The sequence below is a fragment of the Polypterus senegalus genome, chromosome 17, assembly GCF_016835505.1.
Source record: "Polypterus senegalus isolate Bchr_013 chromosome 17, ASM1683550v1, whole genome shotgun sequence".
In the NCBI taxonomy this organism is placed as follows: domain Eukaryota; kingdom Metazoa; phylum Chordata; class Cladistia; order Polypteriformes; family Polypteridae; genus Polypterus; species Polypterus senegalus.
The window spans coordinates 1,740,614-1,761,061 of NC_053170.1; the positions used below are offsets into that span (position 1 = coordinate 1,740,614).

At 48.9% G+C, this 20,448-nt stretch overlaps 1 protein-coding gene across 2 annotated transcripts; it reads left to right on the forward strand.

Annotated features, from left to right (window-relative positions):
- The first annotated feature begins 6,929 nt into the window (after positions 1-6,929).
- Positions 6,930-18,817, forward strand: rundc1 (RUN domain containing 1). Of its 2 annotated transcripts, XM_039739315.1 has the most exons (6): positions 6,930-7,481; positions 11,463-11,471; positions 12,698-12,856; positions 12,995-13,193; positions 13,344-13,433; positions 15,304-18,817. In XM_039739315.1, exons 1-6 carry the CDS (start codon positions 7,092-7,094, stop codon positions 16,170-16,172), a joined length of 1,716 nt encoding a protein of 571 aa, XP_039595249.1. In that variant the 5' UTR covers positions 6,930-7,091; the 3' UTR covers positions 16,173-18,817. The 2 variants fall into 2 exon arrangements, with proteins under 2 accessions (XP_039595249.1, XP_039595250.1); XM_039739316.1 differs by lacking the exon at positions 11,463-11,471.
- Positions 18,818-20,448: the final 1,631 nt, after the last annotated feature.

The window sequence follows — 20,448 nt, forward strand, 5'->3', positions numbered from 1 at the left end:
CAAATGTTACTCACGAGTGTCGGTTTGTGACAGACCAATAATTGGCACATTTTTATTTATTTATTTAATTGTGTGAAATGGCTAATAAAAATAGGTAATAAAAAACAATTATGACGTGGAGGTGAATTGGTTTAGTCTTGACTTCTGGTCGTGAGTGACAGCGTTGGGGGATTGATGGGAAATCTGTTGATTGCCGATTACTTAGTAAACACAGGTGCCCAATTTAGGAAAAAAAGAAAAGATGATGAGGAGAAACGGGCAAAAGATAAAGGTATGCAACAATATTCTCTCTGTATGATTAAGGTATTCATGTCATTGTGTTAATTAGTGGTATAACGTTAACTCTTACTTTGTTAGCCTTCTTGCTTATGATGCATGCATGCTATGCTTACCTTGCTAAAAAAAAACACAGTAAAAGCCATCACAGAAATTCTAATGGTTTCTATTAAATACCATTGTGAACCATTAACTTTTTTCCAGTGAAACTATTACAAAATTCCTTATTGTAGTGTGTTTTGGGCACTTTTCCAATAGGATTTACCATCCCACCCACCAATAGAATCCATCATATACCAGCAGACACTGTTATACTTACCATTAAAACCAATACAATTCCCATTATAACCATTAAATCCATTACATTTTCTGTTATTTTTGGGCAGGGTTCTATTGTTTTTTCAGCAGTGTATACAACATGAGATCTAATTAAATTTAACCACAAAATTATGCTTTGCAACAAAACTGTTGCAAGTCCAGTTATTATTTATTTCCATTGTTTGTGTTGGCTACTGTAAATAGCCAGTGTAATTTACATATGTGTAGATCGTGTAAAAGACAAACATTTTCCATTTGCTATAACTCTGTTACGTGACAAAGCATATAATTTGAGGCAGTAAATTAACCAAGGAGCTAATTGTTCCTCCGTACCGCTTCAGCATCTGCACGGTTGTTTGGTATGACATGCTATCTGCAATACAGCATGTCAGCAAACTCATGCAGTCTCCAAATATGCATGTCGACCTAGCTGTGAATCTTTTGAAGAGGACTGAGCAAGGTCTCCAGAGCTACAGGGCAAGTGGCTTTGTGACTGCACAGATGGCGGCCAAAGACATTTGTGAAGAAATGAATGTGGAAGCTGTTTTGAAACAAAAAAGGCTGAGGTCCACAAAGCGCCACTTCTCATATGAATCACATGATGAGCCTTTCAGTGATGCCCTTAGGAAGTTGGAGATTGGATTCTTCAATGTTGTTCTTGATGCAGCCCTGTCAGCCATCGCGGAGAGATTTACCACATTGGAAAATGTGGAAAACAAATTTGGGGTTTTGACAAATTTCCCTAGTCTTGCAGATGAGGAGCTGGCAGAGCAGTGCAATGCACTAGGTACCACACTACACTTGAAGGGCATTCTGATTTGGACAATAGAGAGCTTTTGCAGGAAATCAAGAACTTCCCTCACCTGCCATCAAAAACCATGAGCCTCCTTGAGCTTATCACTTTCATGCATGATAAGGATCTATCTGAGATCTACCCCAACTTTTGGACTGCTCTCAGGATTGCACTTACCCTGCCAGTGACTGTGGCTCAAGCAGAGAGGAGCTTTTCCAAACTGAAGTTAATCAAGACATACCTGAGGTCAACCATGTCTCAGGAACGGCTCACTGGCCTTGCTGTCATAAGCATTAATCATTCAGTAGGGGAGCATATCTCATATGATGCCATTATTGATGACTTTGCATCTAGAAAGGCCAGAAATGTCAGATTTTAGTTTCAGTTTGTGTTTTCTGTTCTGCAGTGAAATAATTTAATTTTCTTTAGTGTGATTTATTCTATATTTTATTTGTATATTATTCTTAATAATTTAAAATATTTTTTCTTAAATAATATTGGTTTGTACAGAGTATAATTAAGTTATGAGCAGTTTATTTATTTATTTATTTATTTTGCAAAAATTGGTCTGTTACGGAATGACGGAATTACTACAATAAAACGTGTGGTGTGTACAAAATGTGTAGTTTTGTCATGTTGTTATTTTTTTTGGGGCGCCGGGTGGGAGTCTCGCCCGGGGAGCAATTTAATGTAGAACCGCCACTGAGAGTAGGTGACATCCCATAATAGGATTTGGATTTATTCAGAGAGTCCTGGAGACCTCCGCCATCAAGCTGCCTCCCCCTATTGGCCATTCCGCAGCTGAGCCAGCCAATCCGATGAAAGGACCTCTCTACCCGACGATTCCTGCGATCCCCCATCAGAGATGACTTTACCTTAGGCAGGCAGGTGGGCAGTGGCACCAAAAAGAGAAACTGAATAGGTGAGGGTTAGTAACAAATTCTAACTCTCATATTACTCATGTTTTAGTGCTAATGACCAGCAACAGAGTTGCAGTTTGTGCAGTTAATCAGTTAATGTCATCTCCACCCTTCTCAATGCACTGGTGCCACACCTGCCTGGCGGTGCCAGGATTCCAGCAGAATAAAAGGTTTGGTCTTGTCCTCACAACTACTCATGCACCCGAGTTATTATCGAACACGACATGCCGAGGGGTCCTACAGTGACTAGTGCGAGTTACTGTGTCTTACTGGGGACCAACTTGAAGCCTGCTGTTCAATGCAAGCTGCAGGGACTGGAGTCACACACACACACACACTGCTAAGAACACCAAGGCTTGTTGTCTGGAGGGACTGAATTTTGAGGTGTTGCCACATCCCCTCCTTATTCGCCACATTTGGCACCGTGTGATTTCCACCTTTTTGGACCACTCAAAAAACAATTGGGTGGTCGTCGATTCAAAGTAAATGACGATGTGAAGAAAGAGGTGCACGAGTGGTGAGGAGGACGAGACCATATCTTTTATTCTGCTGGAATCCCAGCATTGGTGGCGCCAGTGCATTGATAAGGGTGGAGACTCCATTAAGAAATGACATTCTCAGTTTTGTGAAGGTTCGTTCCATTTTCTAACTTTAGGTTGAACCCCCCAAATACCGACCCCACATATATATTGGCTGATCTTTGGAGAGGCCTTTTGTTTGAAGAAATCTTCTTTATTTGAACTCCGGAGTTCGCTGCTCTTTACTGTGTCTGTGGTTTGGGGTTCTCTGGCGCCCTCTACAGGCTGTAACATATATGGACAGACTTCTTTGACTCCTTTGCACTCGCTGTACTCGTGGACTTCACCATTGCCACATTAGGCAAAGAGCACTTTTTCTCTGACTGGTTTACACTTTTCTCCTCGTGATGATGAGCGGCTCAGCAATTAACAGCCAACTGACAGTGAAGAGCCCCATGTGCAGTCAGGCTGCTCCGCCCTGGATGAGTGCCTTGCATGGTTCAAGCATTTGAGACAGAAAGAGGCCATCCATTCATCATCCAACCCACTATATCCTAACTACAGGGTCACGGGGGTCTGCTGGAGCCGATCCCAGCCAACACAGGGGGCAAGGCAGGAAACAAACCCCGGGCAGGGCGCCAGCCTACTGCAGCTGAAAGAGGCCATTCAGCTCAACTTGCTGACCAATGCTGTTCTCCTCCGCTCACCATATTTTTTACTCTACGTGTCTCTGGTTCTTTGGAGGACACTTGCTGACAAATGGGAACATCTCTGCCTAATTTCAACAGAGTCCTGCTTGCTGTGGTGCAGGCTGTCATTTACTGGTCTCCATGGCTCATCACCATTACAATAAAGGAGCCCAAGGAATCTTTCAGGCAATGCAATAAAATCATTCAGTAGGCGAGGTGCACACAATGCTATTTATCTGGATGGTCAGAAGACTTTTCATGAGGTACCACATACGAGGTTTGTGATCAAACAGCAACACGCAAAAGGCAGACAAGACAAGACTTCCGAAGCCAAAGCAGAAGCCAACAAGGGAATGACATCCTAAAAAAGTCTGGATTTGTGAGGGGCCCATCATGTCCATAAATTCCAAAAGGTGGAGGGTCTTGGGCTGGGAGACGCAGCACTTGGGAGCAAAGCAGGAGGTAACCCTGGACAGAGGATTTCATACCATATACTGACTCGCTCAGTTTTGTACCATTTGAGAGGAACTGGACTTAAGAGACGACAGCCCACCCTGACCTGGGAGGAACACGCAGACTCCGCACAGACAAGAGACCACTGAGCTAACCGCTGCGCCGCCTCTGAGCCATGCAGACTGGTGTAAAGCCCAAGGTGTGGATGGTGACCTTTAAGTGACATCCTAAGTGCAGACGATGCCAGTCCCATTAGAATCTCCAGACATACCAGTAGGACAGAGCTTCCCAAGCTTTTTTGGTTTGTGGCCCCATTTTGAAGTCTGAGCTTTTTTGCGGCCCCCAGCTGTTTCAAATATTGACATTCACTTCCTATTCAATACATTCTTTAAGGTTTTTTTTTTCCTATTTTGAAATATTTTCCCACAACCCCATTGGCATTTCAGAAGACCCCAAGCTTGGGAAACACTGCAGTAGGGGGACATTAAGGGAAGACCACACCTGCTGCTTTGGTTATGATCCAAAGTGCTGCTTCTTAACCACTGGGTCTGGTTGCGGGTTGTTGCTGGTGGGCCGCCAGTTGCTATTGTTTGTAGTGGTAGTGGGATGTGGTGGGTCTTGAAGTTAGTTGTGAGTGGGCACTTGATTACTCTGACAGTCGTGTTTGATTCATCAAGCTGTACCCCCTTAGTATTTTAGGAAGAAAAGGCCCACTAGAGGGGGAACAACTTATCAAACCCTGGCTAGTAATGTGTAATTAGAGACAGTGACAGTGTTGGGGCACTCGCGGGCAAACTCGCATAATTGAACTATACCAACTGCTTAGTGTTCTGGGGGCTGCTGCCAATCCTGGCCACATCTTATACAAGGCAGGAACCAACCCAGTCCATCAGCAGCCCACCCACCACTCTCACTCATACAGGGCCAGTTCCGGCTTGCCACTTAACCTAACAAGCTCATTTTTGAAATGTGGTAGGAAGACCCAAGTAACCCTGAGAAGAAGCCACACTGGTACTGTGAAAATGTCCACGCTGCAGAGAGACAGCACCAGGGCCAGGACTACCCACACGCTACCTGCCATGCTAGTCATTACAACACCATGCTGCTAAGAGGAAGATAATCATGATGACCTTCATGAGGCTGGTCCTAGATTATTAAGTCCCCTTGAGGTGGACCACCTGGACTCACTCCAGTTTGCCTAATTGGAGTGGAGGATGCAATGATCTGCCTACTTCACAAGGCTGGCCGCACTGCGAGGATTCTGTTTTTTGATTTCTCCAGTGCCTTCAGTACCATGCAGCCAGCACTGTTAAGGGGTCAGCTCAGAGATATGCAGGTGGATGAACCGGTGGTGTCCAGGATGATGGTCTATGTGGCAGGCAGACCACCAGTGTGTGAGGCTGACGGCCTGTGTGAGCAACACTGGAGCACCAAAAGGAACAGGCCTGTCTCCTCCTCTCGACACTTTGTGCACCTCTGACTAGCAGGACAGGTCACTGGTGGACATTCTCAGATGATTCTGAACTTACAGTATGTGGGGGTGTATTGGTAAGGGGGACGAAACGAAGGAGAGGAATCAGGGGGAGAACTTTGAGAATTGTCTGCAACTTCACATCAGCAGAACCAAGGAACTGCTTATTGACTTTGACCAAACCAAACAGCCTCCATGTCCAGTCACCATTCAGGGAGTGCATGTAGAGGTGGTCCACTCCTACAAGTACGTGGGGGTCCACATGAATGACAGGCTGGACTGGTCTTGAACCACAAAGGAACTGCAGAAGACAGGACAGAGACGGCTTTCCTTTAATGTAGGTGACAACCTTCACATCTTCTATAACCCTGTGATGGCCAGTGTGGTGTGCTGGGCTGGTGACATCACTTCAAGAGAGGCCCACCGAATCAACAAGCTAATTAAAAGGGCAGGCTCAGTTATGGATTGCACTCTGGACCCCCAAGAAGTAGAAGAGGAGGTGAGAATGAAAGCAGAACTGAGTGCCATTGTGAACAATGCTGCACATCATCTCTCTGACACACCAACAATAAGGACTTTGAGTCAATGAATTATACAGAAGGGTGTTAAGAAACGTGACTGGGGGTCCTTTATACAAACTGCAATACACCTGTATTGTGCCTCATTGAGACTGGGTCTGCCAAGTCAGAAGTGTCCCTTTTAATCATTGAGGTGTGTATTTCAGGGGTTTGCCGTCTGTCTCAATACAATATTTATGTATTTATTTATTTATTTAATTCTTCTTCTTCTTCCGGCTGCTCTCGTTTGGAGTTGCCACATCGGATCATCCAAAATCCATATTGATTTGGCAAAATTTTACACTGGATGCCCTTCCTGACGTAACCCTCCCCGTTTATTTAATGGAGTTTCTAAAAAAAAAAAAAAACCGTGGGGGCAAATAAAGTGCTGTCGATCTGTCTGTCATACAGTGACTAATAAGGCTGTGTCTATCCATTCACTTACAGAAGCCCCGTAATCCAATCTTGGGGTCGTGGGCTTGTCACTGGGTCCTCGCACGCACGTTCACTTGCGCTTTTTGCTTTCTCATTATTATCAGAGCAGAAATTTCAGTTCCTCTCACCATGAATCCTTACTGGTGTTGGGAAGTATCCGTGATCTCTGCTTGTAGAAACAGCACCTCGAACACCGAACTGACCAACTCTTTCAGCGGCAGTGCAAATAAATGTCATCGCCTGTGTGCCCCGCCCACCGCGGCATGCTGTCGTCCTTTTTTTTTTTTTTAAAGAAGGCTCCCATTGGTGTATCCGATTTATCAACCCTCGCGTCACTACAAGCGCTTCACCAATAAACGCACATAACTCGTCACTTAGCAACAGCGACTACCGCACCTGCCAGACCAACGCTCTGTCAATACCTTGACTGCGTTTCCAGGGCGACACGTAAGCACCGCCCATCGAACCTATTACGACAAGGGCAGGGCGGGACTGGGCCTAAGAGGTGACGTCATCCACAGCTGTCCAGTTTCCTTTAACATGGCGTAACACCTGCTCTTTCTCTCGCGGCAGGTCGAGCCTTTTCTCTTCTTTATTTTAGGTTTCGAGACTTTTCTTCCTTGTATTTATACCAAAGTAATCACTGTGCGAAAACAGGACGATGTCAACTGAGGAACTGTCTACGTCTGACAGCGAGCCAGCGTTCGCAGGCGGCGAGAGGTGGGCACCGGTGGGCGCGGTGGCCAACCCGGAGGATGAAGAGGACAACGAAGGGAAAATCCGCACTACGGAGCCGCAGCGCCGGACCTCGACCCCGGGGGATATGGCGGACAAACTGCGGCGCCTGGAGGATGAGCAGGAGTTGCTGAACTCGTCGCTGCTCGCCCTCACCTCGCACTTCGCGCAGGTGCAGTTCCGGCTCAAGCAGATCGTGCACGCGCACACTGAGGACAGGGAGCGGCTGCTGGTGGAGCTCGAGGACTTCGCGTTCCGAGGCTGCCCGCACGTGCTGGGGTGTCGCGCGCAGGACGCGCAGATGCTGGAGAACGCGGTGAGCGGGGCGGAGTCACGGGAGTGGAGTAGGGTGGGTGCGGGCCGCCGTGGCGGGACAGGAGCTCGTGCCAGGATCACCTTAATGGCCGGTGGGGCGCAAAAGTGTCACAGGGCAAGGAAGGAAGACCCGATTGGCAGGAGTCGAGAATCAGCTAAAGGGATGGCGGTGGGATCAGGCAATTAATGAATGAGCAGAGAAGGGCGACAAATAAAGGCGACTGTGCGGTGGTTAAATCGTACAGGCGTGGCAGGATCTGTGAGGACAGGCTGTTGATTAAAGGAGGGATCAAAATAATCACAACCTATCGCCCTCGTCAATCTTTAACGTCCTACACAACACAAGGGGGTTTTCAGTGATCGGACTATGAACTCAGTCAAGCCCCCTTCCATTCTTGTGGGTACGTTGATATTCCTGTCATGTAACCTTGTTTAATTTGTGCCGTCTCCTCATGGTTCTCATCTTCTTCGTTTTTCCCCACTTCTGTGTGAGGGTCGGTGTGCCAGATCCGCCTTTTCCGTACAGCTCGATCCTGCATCACCACCTCCCCAGTCAGACCCATCTCAGTCAAATCTTTTACTTTATCCATCCAGCTCTGCTTTATCCTCCCTCACTTTCTTTTCCCACGGACTGCCATTCCCATCACTCTTTTGCCCACATATTGTCTGTCCTCCTCACATGTCCATACCACCAGTATTTTCTTAGATGTTTTTCCCGCTTTGTTCATCTATTAACTTTATCATTTCTTATTCTGTCCTTGTTTGTAACTCCACTCTTTTCAGTTGCGCAGGCTTACTTGTGAATTCTGGACATCATTAAACCTCAGCTCTTCTGTCGTCATCTTCTTCCTGTTTATCTGAAACCCCCCCATCTTCCAAAGCCCATCTCCATTCTTTGAACTTCCTCTCCACTTCCTCTTTACTGGTGCTACACAACACAACGTCAACGGCAAAAAACCTGAAATATGGGGACTGGTCTTTTATCCCACAAGGCAACACACCCATAAGCCGATCAAAGAGGTGAGGACTTCAAGAAATCTCTGGTGCAGACCTCCTCTAACTGGGCTCTCGTCTGTTTGCCCAACACTGCTTTGAACCCGAGTCCTCGCTCCCTCAGACATACCCTGGACAATCCTCACACACTTCTCTGCTCCTCCGTTCTTCTCCATGCACATGTGTGGTTCTCTAATAGATTTTTTTATTCCCACTTTTTATTGTAATTCAGTTTAATTTCACTTACTTGGGGTTAAATGTTTGATATTCATTTGTATTTAGTGTTACTAATTTGATGTTATATCTTTGCTATTACCCCTTGGGATGGGAAAGGTGCTATATAAATAAAATGTATTATCTTTTAATTGCTAGCTGTGCCATCCATCTAAGACAGGTTGAAATCAAAGTAATCAATGTAGACCTCACTGTTAACATTTGCAGTATACCATATAATGCATATGTCTTTGTTATATGCCATTTGGTATGGGATTCTTTAAAGTAGTGTTAATGTTTGTGATGCGACATCTGCTGGAATGTCAAATGCAATGCATTTTATTACAAAACATGTTTGTGATACACCACCTGTTGGAATGCAAATGCAATGTATAGGTCCCTGTTATATGCCATTTGGTATGGGATTCTTTAAAGCAGTGTTAATGTTTGTAACATGCCCTCTATTGGAATGGCAACTGCAGTATACATTTTATTACTAAAATGTGATGAGCCACCTTTTGGAACGGCAAAGGCAATGCATATGTCTCTGTTATATGTCATTTGGTATGGGGTTTGTAAAAGCAGTGTTAATGATTGTGATGTGCCATCTGTTGGAATGACAGATGTAGCAAGTTGATGGACACACGGATAGACAGACACATATACACTTCTTCTTTTATTAACATTGGGGCAAGCCAGTAACAAGGCAGGGCAAAGATTGGTGGAAAAAGACCAAACAGGGAAAGTGTGTAGTTGAGGTCACTTTAGTGGCCAATATGAGGACATGTCTGTATGACTCTGTAGAGGGTGAAATAGAAGGTGCACAGTGTGGCCACTAGGGGGACGTTACTGAGCCCCAAACTCCAGACACCGGTGACTTCATTACAGTCACTGGTTCAATAAAGTGATTTTTTACTTTTCCACTCTTTTCTAGAGCCATTCTACACAGCACAGTATAACAAAGTGAATTAAACTCTTCCTCTTTTGCCTCCTCCAGTCTACTCCTCTTTCTCCAAGCAAGTGGTGTCTCTTGCCTTCCTACTCGGACCCCCTTACCCCCCCCAGAGGTGAGGCGGAGGGCTTCTGTTAAGTAAGACTGAGAAATACTTCCAGTACCTGAGAGAAGCCCTTTCATGTCAGCCGGAAGTCCCAAGTAGAGACGGCCCATCCCCGTAGCGCCCCCTTGTGGCACTCATGCAACATCCGCTTCGTTGGGTCCTCCCTGCGTGGAGAGTGCTTTGAGTAGTGAGACAATTGCTATATAAATGTGAAGAATTATTATCATCATAACCCAGCAGGGCTGTCTCACAGAACTATAACTCCCAGCATGCCTTGTGGGAGGAGAGACATAGGAGTGCTGCCCTCTAATGTACTGGCGGAGTATGTGCTCCCTTATCTTACCTCCCAGTCAGCTAAGGATCTTCTTTCCGACCTTTCAGGATTGCCAGTCCTCTCATGCTGCCATGCTATGCCAGGCTTCTGTTTAGGTTGGTCAGCTGGCTTCACCCCCGTCGGAGCAGCTGCCCCTCAAAGTTACAGTCCATTAAAAGAGGTCCACGTGTGCCTTTTGAAATGATGTCCAATCCGTTCAGTGTGCCACAGGTGGACTCCAGTGGAGTTCTAGAAACATCTCGGGGAGAATCAAAGCAGTCAGGACGAGGCACTGGAGAGCAGTTTGGAGAGCCACAGCAAAGGGTCCGAATGCTTCCAGGAAAAAGAGATTTTAGTTTTTGATTTTTAATAATTTTGCTTCACATTCTCCTTCTGGGTTATTAAGTGGAGACTGATGGGCAAAAATGGCAAACGAATCCACATGGTAAAGTGTGCAGAAAGTAAGGGGGTCTGAATAATCCACTCAATTTGTCATTGTGCTCAGGAGACCCCCTATTCTGGGGCCCAGTATCCCTTTGAGTTAAAGTGGCCTTGGGTGGAGGTGGGACCCCCCTCTACTAATGAATGCGACGCCCTAACGGGGAGAGGGGCATTTGCCAGTTTTATTTATTGTCATAACAGGTGCTGTTATCCAAAGCGACTTACAAAAGAATTCAACATAATTGAGCAAACGTCAGACAGGGGGCTTTTTTTGGGGGGTGGGGGAGGTCTGGGTTACTGTGTTGAGCAACACAAGACTGGCAGAGACATGGCAAGGACATCGTACAGCCAATGCCAGTCTGGTCAGGCACTCGGCAGGGAGACCAGCATTTGAATCAGGGTTACTGTGTTTGCTAGAACAACACAGGGTGGGTCGGGGGGCACGCAGAGGGCTTAGCGTTGGTTGCTGTGTGGGTCTGTGGTGGGATTTAGTGAAGCCAAACAAAGACAGGTAGGGCACTCAGTATGTCAACGTGGTAAAGACCAATGGAGTGGAATTACTTGGTGCCAAGCAAATTGGTATGTGGGTGAGGTATTCACTTGGGTGCCAGTGTTTAAGAATATGAAGGTGGTGTTTGGTGGGCTCTCCATGTCTGTGGATTTTTTGAGGCCATGCCAAGTGCATTCTTGTGAGGCACCAATCAGCAAGTCTGGTGGTCCTGGACTGCTTGTCACTGAATGTCCAGCCTCTGACCAGTCAAGAGAGAGAATCCGGTTCAGGCCAGTCCCAGTCCCAGTGCTCGTGGCTGAGGGTGTGTGGACTGGTAGCTGTGCCCGTGCGTCACTTGTGTATGAGGTGGCGTGGTGGGGGGGTTGGTGTGCAGGACTTGTCATTTTGTGTTACTGTCAGATTTAACTCTGCTGTGTGTTTCTTCTTTCTGCTGCCATGCTGCCGCTCTTCTAGGAGGATCTGGTGAGTACGTCGTCCTCTCTTCACCCGCACAGTCCTGGTGTGCCCCTCCTCAGTGAGACTTTGATGCCACTGATTTTTGATGGGGTGCAGCAGGCGTCCAGCGTCCACCTAAAAGGGTCTTCTGCCCCTCCTAATGAAAAACGAGTTCATGTTTTTAAGTTATTTTGGCATTGAGCTGCCCTCTCTACATGCCCACCACAGGATGACATCCTGGTATTGCCACCACACTGCCACTGACTGATGGGTGAACCCCTGAAGCTTACGAGACCCCAGAATCATCAGAAAAGAGAAACACTTTGAGTTGACTTTCTGACTGTAAGCTGCATGGCAAACGCCGGGAAGTCGGGCACTGTGGCCGTGCCATGGTGAGGTTGGCAGTGGCTGCTGCTTCGCAATGCTGGCACCCCCGAGTTTGACTTACACTCTCAGATGTCCCCCCGGTGCAGTTTCTGTGTTCTTCATATATCTCTAGGGGGTCCACTCTCCCCCCCACCATCCCTGAAGACATGCAATGTCATTTAATGTGCAGGGGGTGTCCCCTGGTATAGGAGGAGGAGTCTGTGGCCCTCCTGCCCGCTGTGACCCCCCCCCCCTTCAGATTTGTCTTTCATTAGTTTTTCTATCATTTGTAACGTCTGTTTTCACTGGGATGCCACCTCTGCTGCTCTGGTCATGCAGGCTGCTGTGCCCGTGTTGTTGATGTTTGAATTGCTGTGGGCTCAGACCACCAAGGGTCTCGGTTTGAAGATTGTCACTGTGGTGACCGCTGATGGCCAATCATTAACCACCATCATCTGGCTCAGATGTGAGCTAAATTTGGGGGGGCTCTTTGAGGAGGCCACGCAGAGACCACCTCTGAACGCTGCGAGTGGAGTGCCTCTTGGTGATGCCAGGGGACTACTCTGTGTGTCGGGCACCACTTTATCCATGCAGCATCACCACCGTGCAAATCTCATCCTGGTGGCCAAGTGAATGGCCGTGGACTCTCGCCATGTGAAGACCTGCACTGTGATGCGCTGCTGGTGGTCAGTCGTGATCCCACCACGCCATCTTTAAAAGTGGTCTCACTGCAGCGTGAGCCAGCTGTGTCAAGGCCACTTCTGGACCCTGAGGGTCTCCACGGCAATTCACAGGACCAGGAGGAAAAAAAACGTCCAAGTGTGACTAAGAGGTAAGGAGCGCCATCCGGTGGCTGACCCTGTTGTTGTTCTTCTCTGTTGTGGCAGAGCGAGCGAGAGAAGCGAGAGCGCATGGAGGCCCACAGGCAGAAGCAGAGGGAGCTCATCATCCAGCTGAAGACGCAACTCGACGACCTCGAGAGGTTCGCCTATCAGGAGGGAAACTACGACTCGGTGCCCCAGTCCATCGTCATGGAGCGGCAGCGGGTACGAACGATACGCCTGGTTGTTCTGCCCTCTGTTGGTGCCCAATCCCCACCCTCTTCCCTAGCTTGTTTCACCATCTATGTGTTAATGTTGACCCCGGTGGTCTCCGTTTCTGATCTCCTCTTCCCGTTTGAACAGGTGATCATCGACGAGCTCATCAAGAAGCTGGATGTGAATCTGAATGAGGACATTGGCAGCCTTTCACCCGAAGAACTGCGCCAGAGGGTCGACTCTGCCATCGCCCAGATAGTCAACCCGGCCCGAGTGAAGGAGCATCTGGTGGAGCAGCTAAAGACGCAGATTCGGGACTTGGAGATGTTCATCAGCTTCATTCAAGGTGCGCCCCACCAACCCGCCATTGTCACTTCCCCCACCCTCCATTTGAGTCAAAAAGCTGAGCTGCTTGCTCTTGGCATACGCTTACACTTGGCATACGCTCACACTTGGCATACGCTTACACACTTTTGTCTTTCATTCTTAACAACAGATGAAGTCGGGAACCCACTGCTGACCAGCGCCGAAAACTCTGAACGTGTGCCAGCGCCGGGCAGCAGGGGACTGCCAGGGCAGCGTAAAGGTGAGTGCCAGTGTGCCCTCTTTAAAAGGCTGGTCACTGTGCGCATTCCAGTTAGTCTGATTGAGCTGTCATCTCTTTTTATTGTGTACTCCTCCTCTCTCTCTCGTCTCCCTCACACCAGTTTGTCATTTTTCCTTTTTTTTGTAATTAACCCCTTTTGTTTTGTGTCTCTTTCTTATTCAGTTCGGGGTTGACGGTAATCCTTTCCCTTGTGGGGCTTTTTGAATATGTTCTGGGGTCCTGGCCGTTTATTTTAGCACTTTTTGAAGCCAAAGGCCTGCTTGGCCTGCTGTACGTTGAAGCCAGCCATCCGAGTTGGTGGTCAGGCTGCCTGACGGTGGACCTTACCTGGGCAGGCCAGTAGGGAGTCTGCCCTGCTTTTTTGGCTGTTTTCAAGACCTCACATTTCTTGTCATTCTTTCGTGTGAATCTTAACATTTATTTGGCTTATGGGAATTTTTGATGTTCTTGTGGTTTTCCTCCCACATCCCAAAAACGTGCAGAACAGACTGAATGGGACATTAGCAAAGTGAGGGTGTACCCTACATTAGCCTGGCATCTTAGCCTTAGCCTTTTACCCAATGCTGACGAGAGACATCCCAGACCTAGGTGACAATTAACTAGCATGGAAGAATAAACGAGTGACCTCCACATGTGCCCTGCCATCGACACTGTGCTGCAACCCATTATGAAAATAAAAAGGGGGCAGAGTTGGAAAGGATTCTAACAATGCTGGATCCGTGTTGATGGTGGCACTGCCACCAGCAGACTCCAGAAAGGTTCAGGACACCACTGGCCGCTAAGGATGTACGTAGAAAACCCATAGATAGGGAGCAGGAGCTCAACTTCTGTGATAAAACTCAACCACGTCAGGAAGACAAGGATGCCAATGATACATTCTGGACTCCATGGGGGATCTGCAGGGTGCGTCCGCAGTAAACTGTGAGGTGAAGTTCATCATTGGCATTGGGAACTCAACATCTCTCGGACGTACAAACTGAATTCGGGGTCACAGACGCTGGAGCCTATCCCAGCAGCACTGAGCCCCAAGCAGTAGGTATGGCCAGGTCCACACCCACGCCATTTTAGAACTGCCATCTCCTCTCACCATCTGAATAACACTTCTCGTGTTGAGGGGCGCAGCAGGACAGCCATGACTTCTCTGTCTCCATTTACAGATTCCAGAATTTCCAGTTCTCCTAAAATGTACATCTCTGGGCATCTGGGAGGAAACATCATATGAATGTGGGCAGAGCATGCAGACCCCACACAGGTGGTGATGGGGTGCAGGATCCAAGCCCAGTCCGATGGATGTGTGTGAAACAGCAGCCTTGAACACGATGCCACTGTGCCACCTCGGAGCAGTCACAGCTAAACCCTGTGGTCATGTTAAGTGCTGGGGTACGGGGGGGTGACCCTGTTTATGACCCTCCGGAAGGCTAAAATGAAGGAAGAGGACAGTAGAGCAGCAGCAGCAGTGGCAGCCACTGACTGGACCTTCTGCTCTCTGCACTTCCTTCCTGTTGTTGTGTTCTGATTGGCTGAAAGGGCACAGCTAGGGGGCGGAGTCGGGAGTCTTGACGCCAGAATCTTCTCAGGTGTACCCCAAGAATCCTAACATCCCTGCACGTTCGATCCCCGATGTGTCAAGGAGTTGGTGCAGAGGAGGCGCTGAAAGAAGACGTTGGCGTGTCGGGTGGTCGTTAAAGCGTTTGGACACTGGGATTACTGGTGATTTATTATAATGAGCATAACGCTTGAGGAATTGTGTGGTGCCTTATGGAAGCTGCGATTGAATTACTGTGAAAGGCGCTATATACTGTAAATTACAGGTTGACTGACCGTTGTTTTGTATTTTGTTTTTGTTTAGTGGACGCAGAGCAGGCGAGGAAGATGCGGGCGACGGGACTGCAGATGATGAGACGGGCCCTGGCGTTCCTGCAGATCTTTGCCGTCAGCCAGTTTGGATGTGGCGCCGCTCACCTCCCGCGGGGTCTGTGGCCGCAGGACGAGCCCGGCCAGGACTTCGCCCCTTTGCTTCTGAAGCTGGAGGCGTCGGTGGAGAAAGTGAGGAAGCAGGCCCTGAGACGACAGCCGCATGACGACCACGTCATCAGCTACAGCAGCACTCGCGCCATCGCGGCGGGGGCAAAGGATGAGTTGACGAGCGCCGTGCGCAAGGACCTGGCCGTGGCCCTCCGGGACCTGATGGCCCACGGCCTTTACTCCCCTTCCCCGGGCATGAGCCTGGTCCTCGCCCCCATCGCTTGCCTGCTCCCGTCGTACAGCGCCTCCCCGCAGACCCTCCACCCCTGGGAGCTTTTTGTGAAGTACTACGACGCGAAGAACGGCCAGGCCTTCATGGATTCTCCAGCCAGAAAACTCTCTCAGTCGTTCAGCCTGCCGGTCAGAGGAAGCGTGACGGTGACGCCCAAGCAGTCCCTGCTGTCTGCCATTCACTTTGTCCTCCAGGACCACGACCCATTCAAGCGTGGCGCGGACTCGGAACTGAAGGCGCTGGTGTGCGTGGCGCTGAACGAGCAGCGTCTGGTTTCCTGGCTCAACCTGATCTGCAAGTCGGGAACGCTGATCCAGACCCATTACCAGCCCTGGAGCTATATGGCCCAGACGGGTTTTGAAGGGGCGCTGCACATCCTCAGTCGCCTGAGCCCCCTGCAGTTTAGCCTGCCAGTGGACCTGGCGGTGCGGCAGTTCAAAAACATCAAAGATGCCTTCTGAACTCTGGCAAGGAAACGCAAGTGGCCACCTCCTTGGAAAGTATCCCACCGCTGCCACCATTTGATACAACCACTGCCTCTCCCAGCCTGCGCAGCATTTGCACTTTGCTGGTGCCTATGGCGCCGAGATAAACTTGGTACTATGGATGATGGGTAAACTTTGCTTCGCATAACTGGTTTAACTCACTTTCCCTTTCCCTGCCCGTAAAGTCCCTGGCAGTGCCCTCCGAGTCCTGTGGCTGGCTACAAGGGGCCGGTTAGGGATACTTCGTGTGGCACGTCCTGGGATGGCTGAACGCGATTTCATATTCAAAGTCAGTGGAAGACAGGATTTCTCTCGTCTGCCACTACCTTGAAAGTGTTTAAAGGGGGCAGCGTCCATGATGAAGCGGCCATCCGAGTGCACATAAACACTTGGAGCGTTCCCTTCAATGTCTGTTCGGATTGGAGCTTTAGGAACGTTCGTGTCGGTGTGCGCTTCAAGACCGGAATTTGGGGCCCGCTGAACCAAAATAAGAGACTACCTTTAAGGAGTCCATGAGGAGATGCCAGACGTTTAAGACGCGGGCTGCACGGTGCCAATATTCGTGCTAAGGATGGGGGGGCAACACCTCTGGAACACTTTGGTGCGATCAAAGAAAATGGCTGTGACTTCTATAAAGCAAAAAAAAAGAGCAACTCAGAGGAGGGGGCAAAGCGGAATGAGAGACTGGTACCATGCCCGCTGTCTTTAAGATGCCTACACTTGTTTAGTGAGCCGCGGAATGTAAAATCAATGACATTCTGATTGTAACGGGCATCTTGGGGTCCAACTTGAGCACGACAGGATAACTCCAAGTCCCACATTAAGCAAGCATGTCATGTTAGTAATCCTCAGTCGCTAAGTGATCACTAGAGGGGTTTATATGGGACCACCACACGCTTGAAAGAATGGTGGACCCCAAGCACTCGGGGTCTTCGCGTAACCCTGGCGATTCTTCCGTGGAGACTCCTGGGAAGCCATTGTAGTGATTCGGTGCCTCATTGGCCTCGAATCGACTGAATTGGAAGGGCGTGGCACAGACATTAAGACCCCCAGCACAGAGGTGGCAGCCCACCCTTGTGTAGCGAACTCTAAAGTGAAGCTCTCGTTGGAACCGAATCGCCTCAGGGATGCGCAAACTCTGCTTTCTGCTCTCGTCAGGGCAGGGTTGGCATCGTCCTCCCTCGCGGTGGACACCTCTTACTTTTGGTGGGTGGTCTAACATTGATGGACATTTCCATGGTAACTACCACACGTGTCATGGAAGTATGGGAACCCGTGTCCACGTGACTTCATGTGGATTGGTGGACACCATAAATGGCTTTTCTCTAGCAGCCCTCGCAGACAATTCTGTCAAAATGGAGAGCGGCCTCAACGACATCTTACTGGCTGCTGAGTGTAAGAGCCGGCTGATGGAGTTTAAGGAGTTAAATACGTTTCGTATTCTCCATTTGCATTCCGCAGTTCCGTAAAATTTTGACTGCCTAGAAATTGGGCTGGCAACTAAAATGATTTTATGCAGATATGAACCAACTGGGGGGGGGTTAGGAAGCATTCTGGGCCTCTCCTCTTGTACGCCGATCGATAAGACCACCCTAACGTGTGGCCAGACGTCTCCTTGACCAAATTCTCGTTTCGGAAGTGGACAATTTCACTTCTCTGTGTGTGGCACATTTCACCCGGGACGGCATCTGAAAGATGTAAGGCGCATATTGGGGACGCCTGCGAAGTGCTAAACGACCGGACCACTACACTCTTGAAGGAACGGTGGGCCCCCGAGCACTTCGTGTCTTCATGTCATCCTGGTGATTCCACTGTGGAGGCTCATGGGAAGGGTTTTGGTGACCGCATGGAGGACGTGCAGCCATTAAGAGCCCGTGCAGGGAGGTCCGCTGTCCCCTCGGATCGCACCACTCCAGGCCCCTCCAAAGATTATGAAAGACGCAGAATCGATGAGTCGATTAACATTCTAGAATTTAGAATGAGAAATGAAATCTCGTCACGTGAGGAATTGATGAATGCGTCTGGCCGCACAGCCTTTTAGTATCCGTCACGGCTGGCGAGTGAAGGCTCCGTATCAGACACTGGCGGCCATGATGCCAAACTTGGATTTGTGCTTTTCACGATTTTTGTTTTTTTTTTTTTTCTTCTCAAAATTGTCTACATGGTGGGTCCCATTGAACGTGTCGAAGGGTGGAATGGCATTCCCTGATTCGATTTTAGTTGAGTAAGTGAATGAGCGGTGGGCGCACCAGGGACTCGGACCCGTGTCTGTGGGCCGGGCGTGGATGAACACGATGAGGGATTTGGGTTCTACTCGTACTGCCTGCCTGTGATGTGTCCTTGGTAACGTCGTGTCCTGCGAGGGGCTCATTGGCAGCTGTGCCCACTCGGTCGTCTGTCCGTTTTATTGATTTGTGATTGTTGCGGGGGCTCCCGGGGGTCTCGTGATTGGTCTTCTTCCTGTGACTTTTTGTCTGACTTCTCTTCTGTCTGTCTGTAATGACCAGGACCCTCGTCATAGCGGTGCACTAAACACTTTATGTATATAAGTGGAGGCAAACATGAAAATGAGCTCTATTTTGTTTATATGTATTGGAAAATAAAAAAATGTCTGAAAACGACAAGAGTCGCGAGTGCTGTTTGTTTCAGAAGTTCCACTGAAAGGCAGCGTTGCTGTCCAAGGTTCAAAAAAACCCGGAGCAGCGAATCTGAAAATGAATCGCCATCCGCTCCACGGCCACTTTATTAGGTACACCCGTGCGGCTGCTCGTTCACGCAAATCTCTAATCGGCCAATCAGACGGAGCCTTTCGGCCTGAAGACCTTGTCAAGACCACCCCGTCGGAATGGGGAAGAAGAAGAGGGGCTTGGAGTGACTTTGAATGTGGCGTGGCTGTTAGTGCCAGACGGGCCGATCTACTGGGATTTCCACACTCGACCATCTCTAGTGTTTACAGAGGGTGGTCCGAAAAAGGGAAAAATATCCGGTGAGCGGCAATTCTGTGATGCCAGAGGAGAACTGGCAGACTGGTGAGGTGTGCAGAAGAGCATCTCTGAACTCCTAGCATGTCAAACCTTAAATCAGGTTGGGGGGCTATAGCAGCAGGAGACCACCACCCCAGGTGCCACTCCTCTCAGCTAAGAGGGCAATAGAAGACTGGAAAAATGGTCTCGATTTCTGCTGCACCTTCTGGATGGATTGGCTCAACAACATGAAAGCGGGGATCCATCCTGCCTTGTTATTGGTGGTGCTGTAAGGGTGTGGGGGTATTTTCTTGGCACGCTTTTGGCTCCTTAGTGTCAACTGAGCATCATTTAAATGCCACAGCCTCCCTGAGTGTTGTTGCTGACCGTGTCCATCCCGTTATGACCACCATCTTCTGATGACAACTTCCTTGTCACCAAGCTCACGTCACTTCCAACTGGTTTCTTGAACGTGACGCTGAGTTCTCTGGGCTCCAGTGGCCATCTCAGTCAGCAGATCTCAATCCAGTAGGGCACCTTAGGGATTTGGTGGACCGGGAGATTCACATCATGAATGTGCAGCCGACAAATCTGCGGCAACTGCCCGATGCTCTCCACTCAATATGGAGGAAAATTCCTGAGGAACGTTTCCAGCGCCTTGTTGAAGAATAGGGGGTCCGACCCAGTATGAGCAAGGCATACCTAATAAAGGGGCCGCTGAGTGTAAATGTGATATAGCTCCTTTTACAGCGAGTATCACCAAGTAATATAAAGACACACATAATCCACGTTATATAGCGCCTTTCACAGCAGCTGGCATTGCACGAAACATTTCATAGAAGATAAAGAGATGGCACGATGTGGGAAATGCACCCGATGGTGGCTGGGTACCTGACCCCTTCGGTGTGCCACTGTCATGCCACTGTCATTGTCTACCCTTTGTCAAATCCACCCTGCCAATTCTGTTGGCTCCTTTAGCATTTCAACATGTTGGCACTGGTTGCTCCAGTAGACTTTAGACCCCCGGTGTCGCCTGCCTTTTTAAATTTTTTTTCCTTTTCATGGTCTTCTATTTCTGGTCGATACAGCAGGAGGTCAGGCCTTCACTGACTGTAACTCACGACTTAATGGAAGGTTCACCAGTCCTCTCGGGCCACCATGGGGACCACAGATAGACCCCATTGCCTCACTGCCCCCACCAGGCCCATGTGGACCATCACAAACGTCAGTAATAAGTGAGATGTGGCACTGAGGTACAAATACGTCATATCGGGTCAACTTGACTTTCT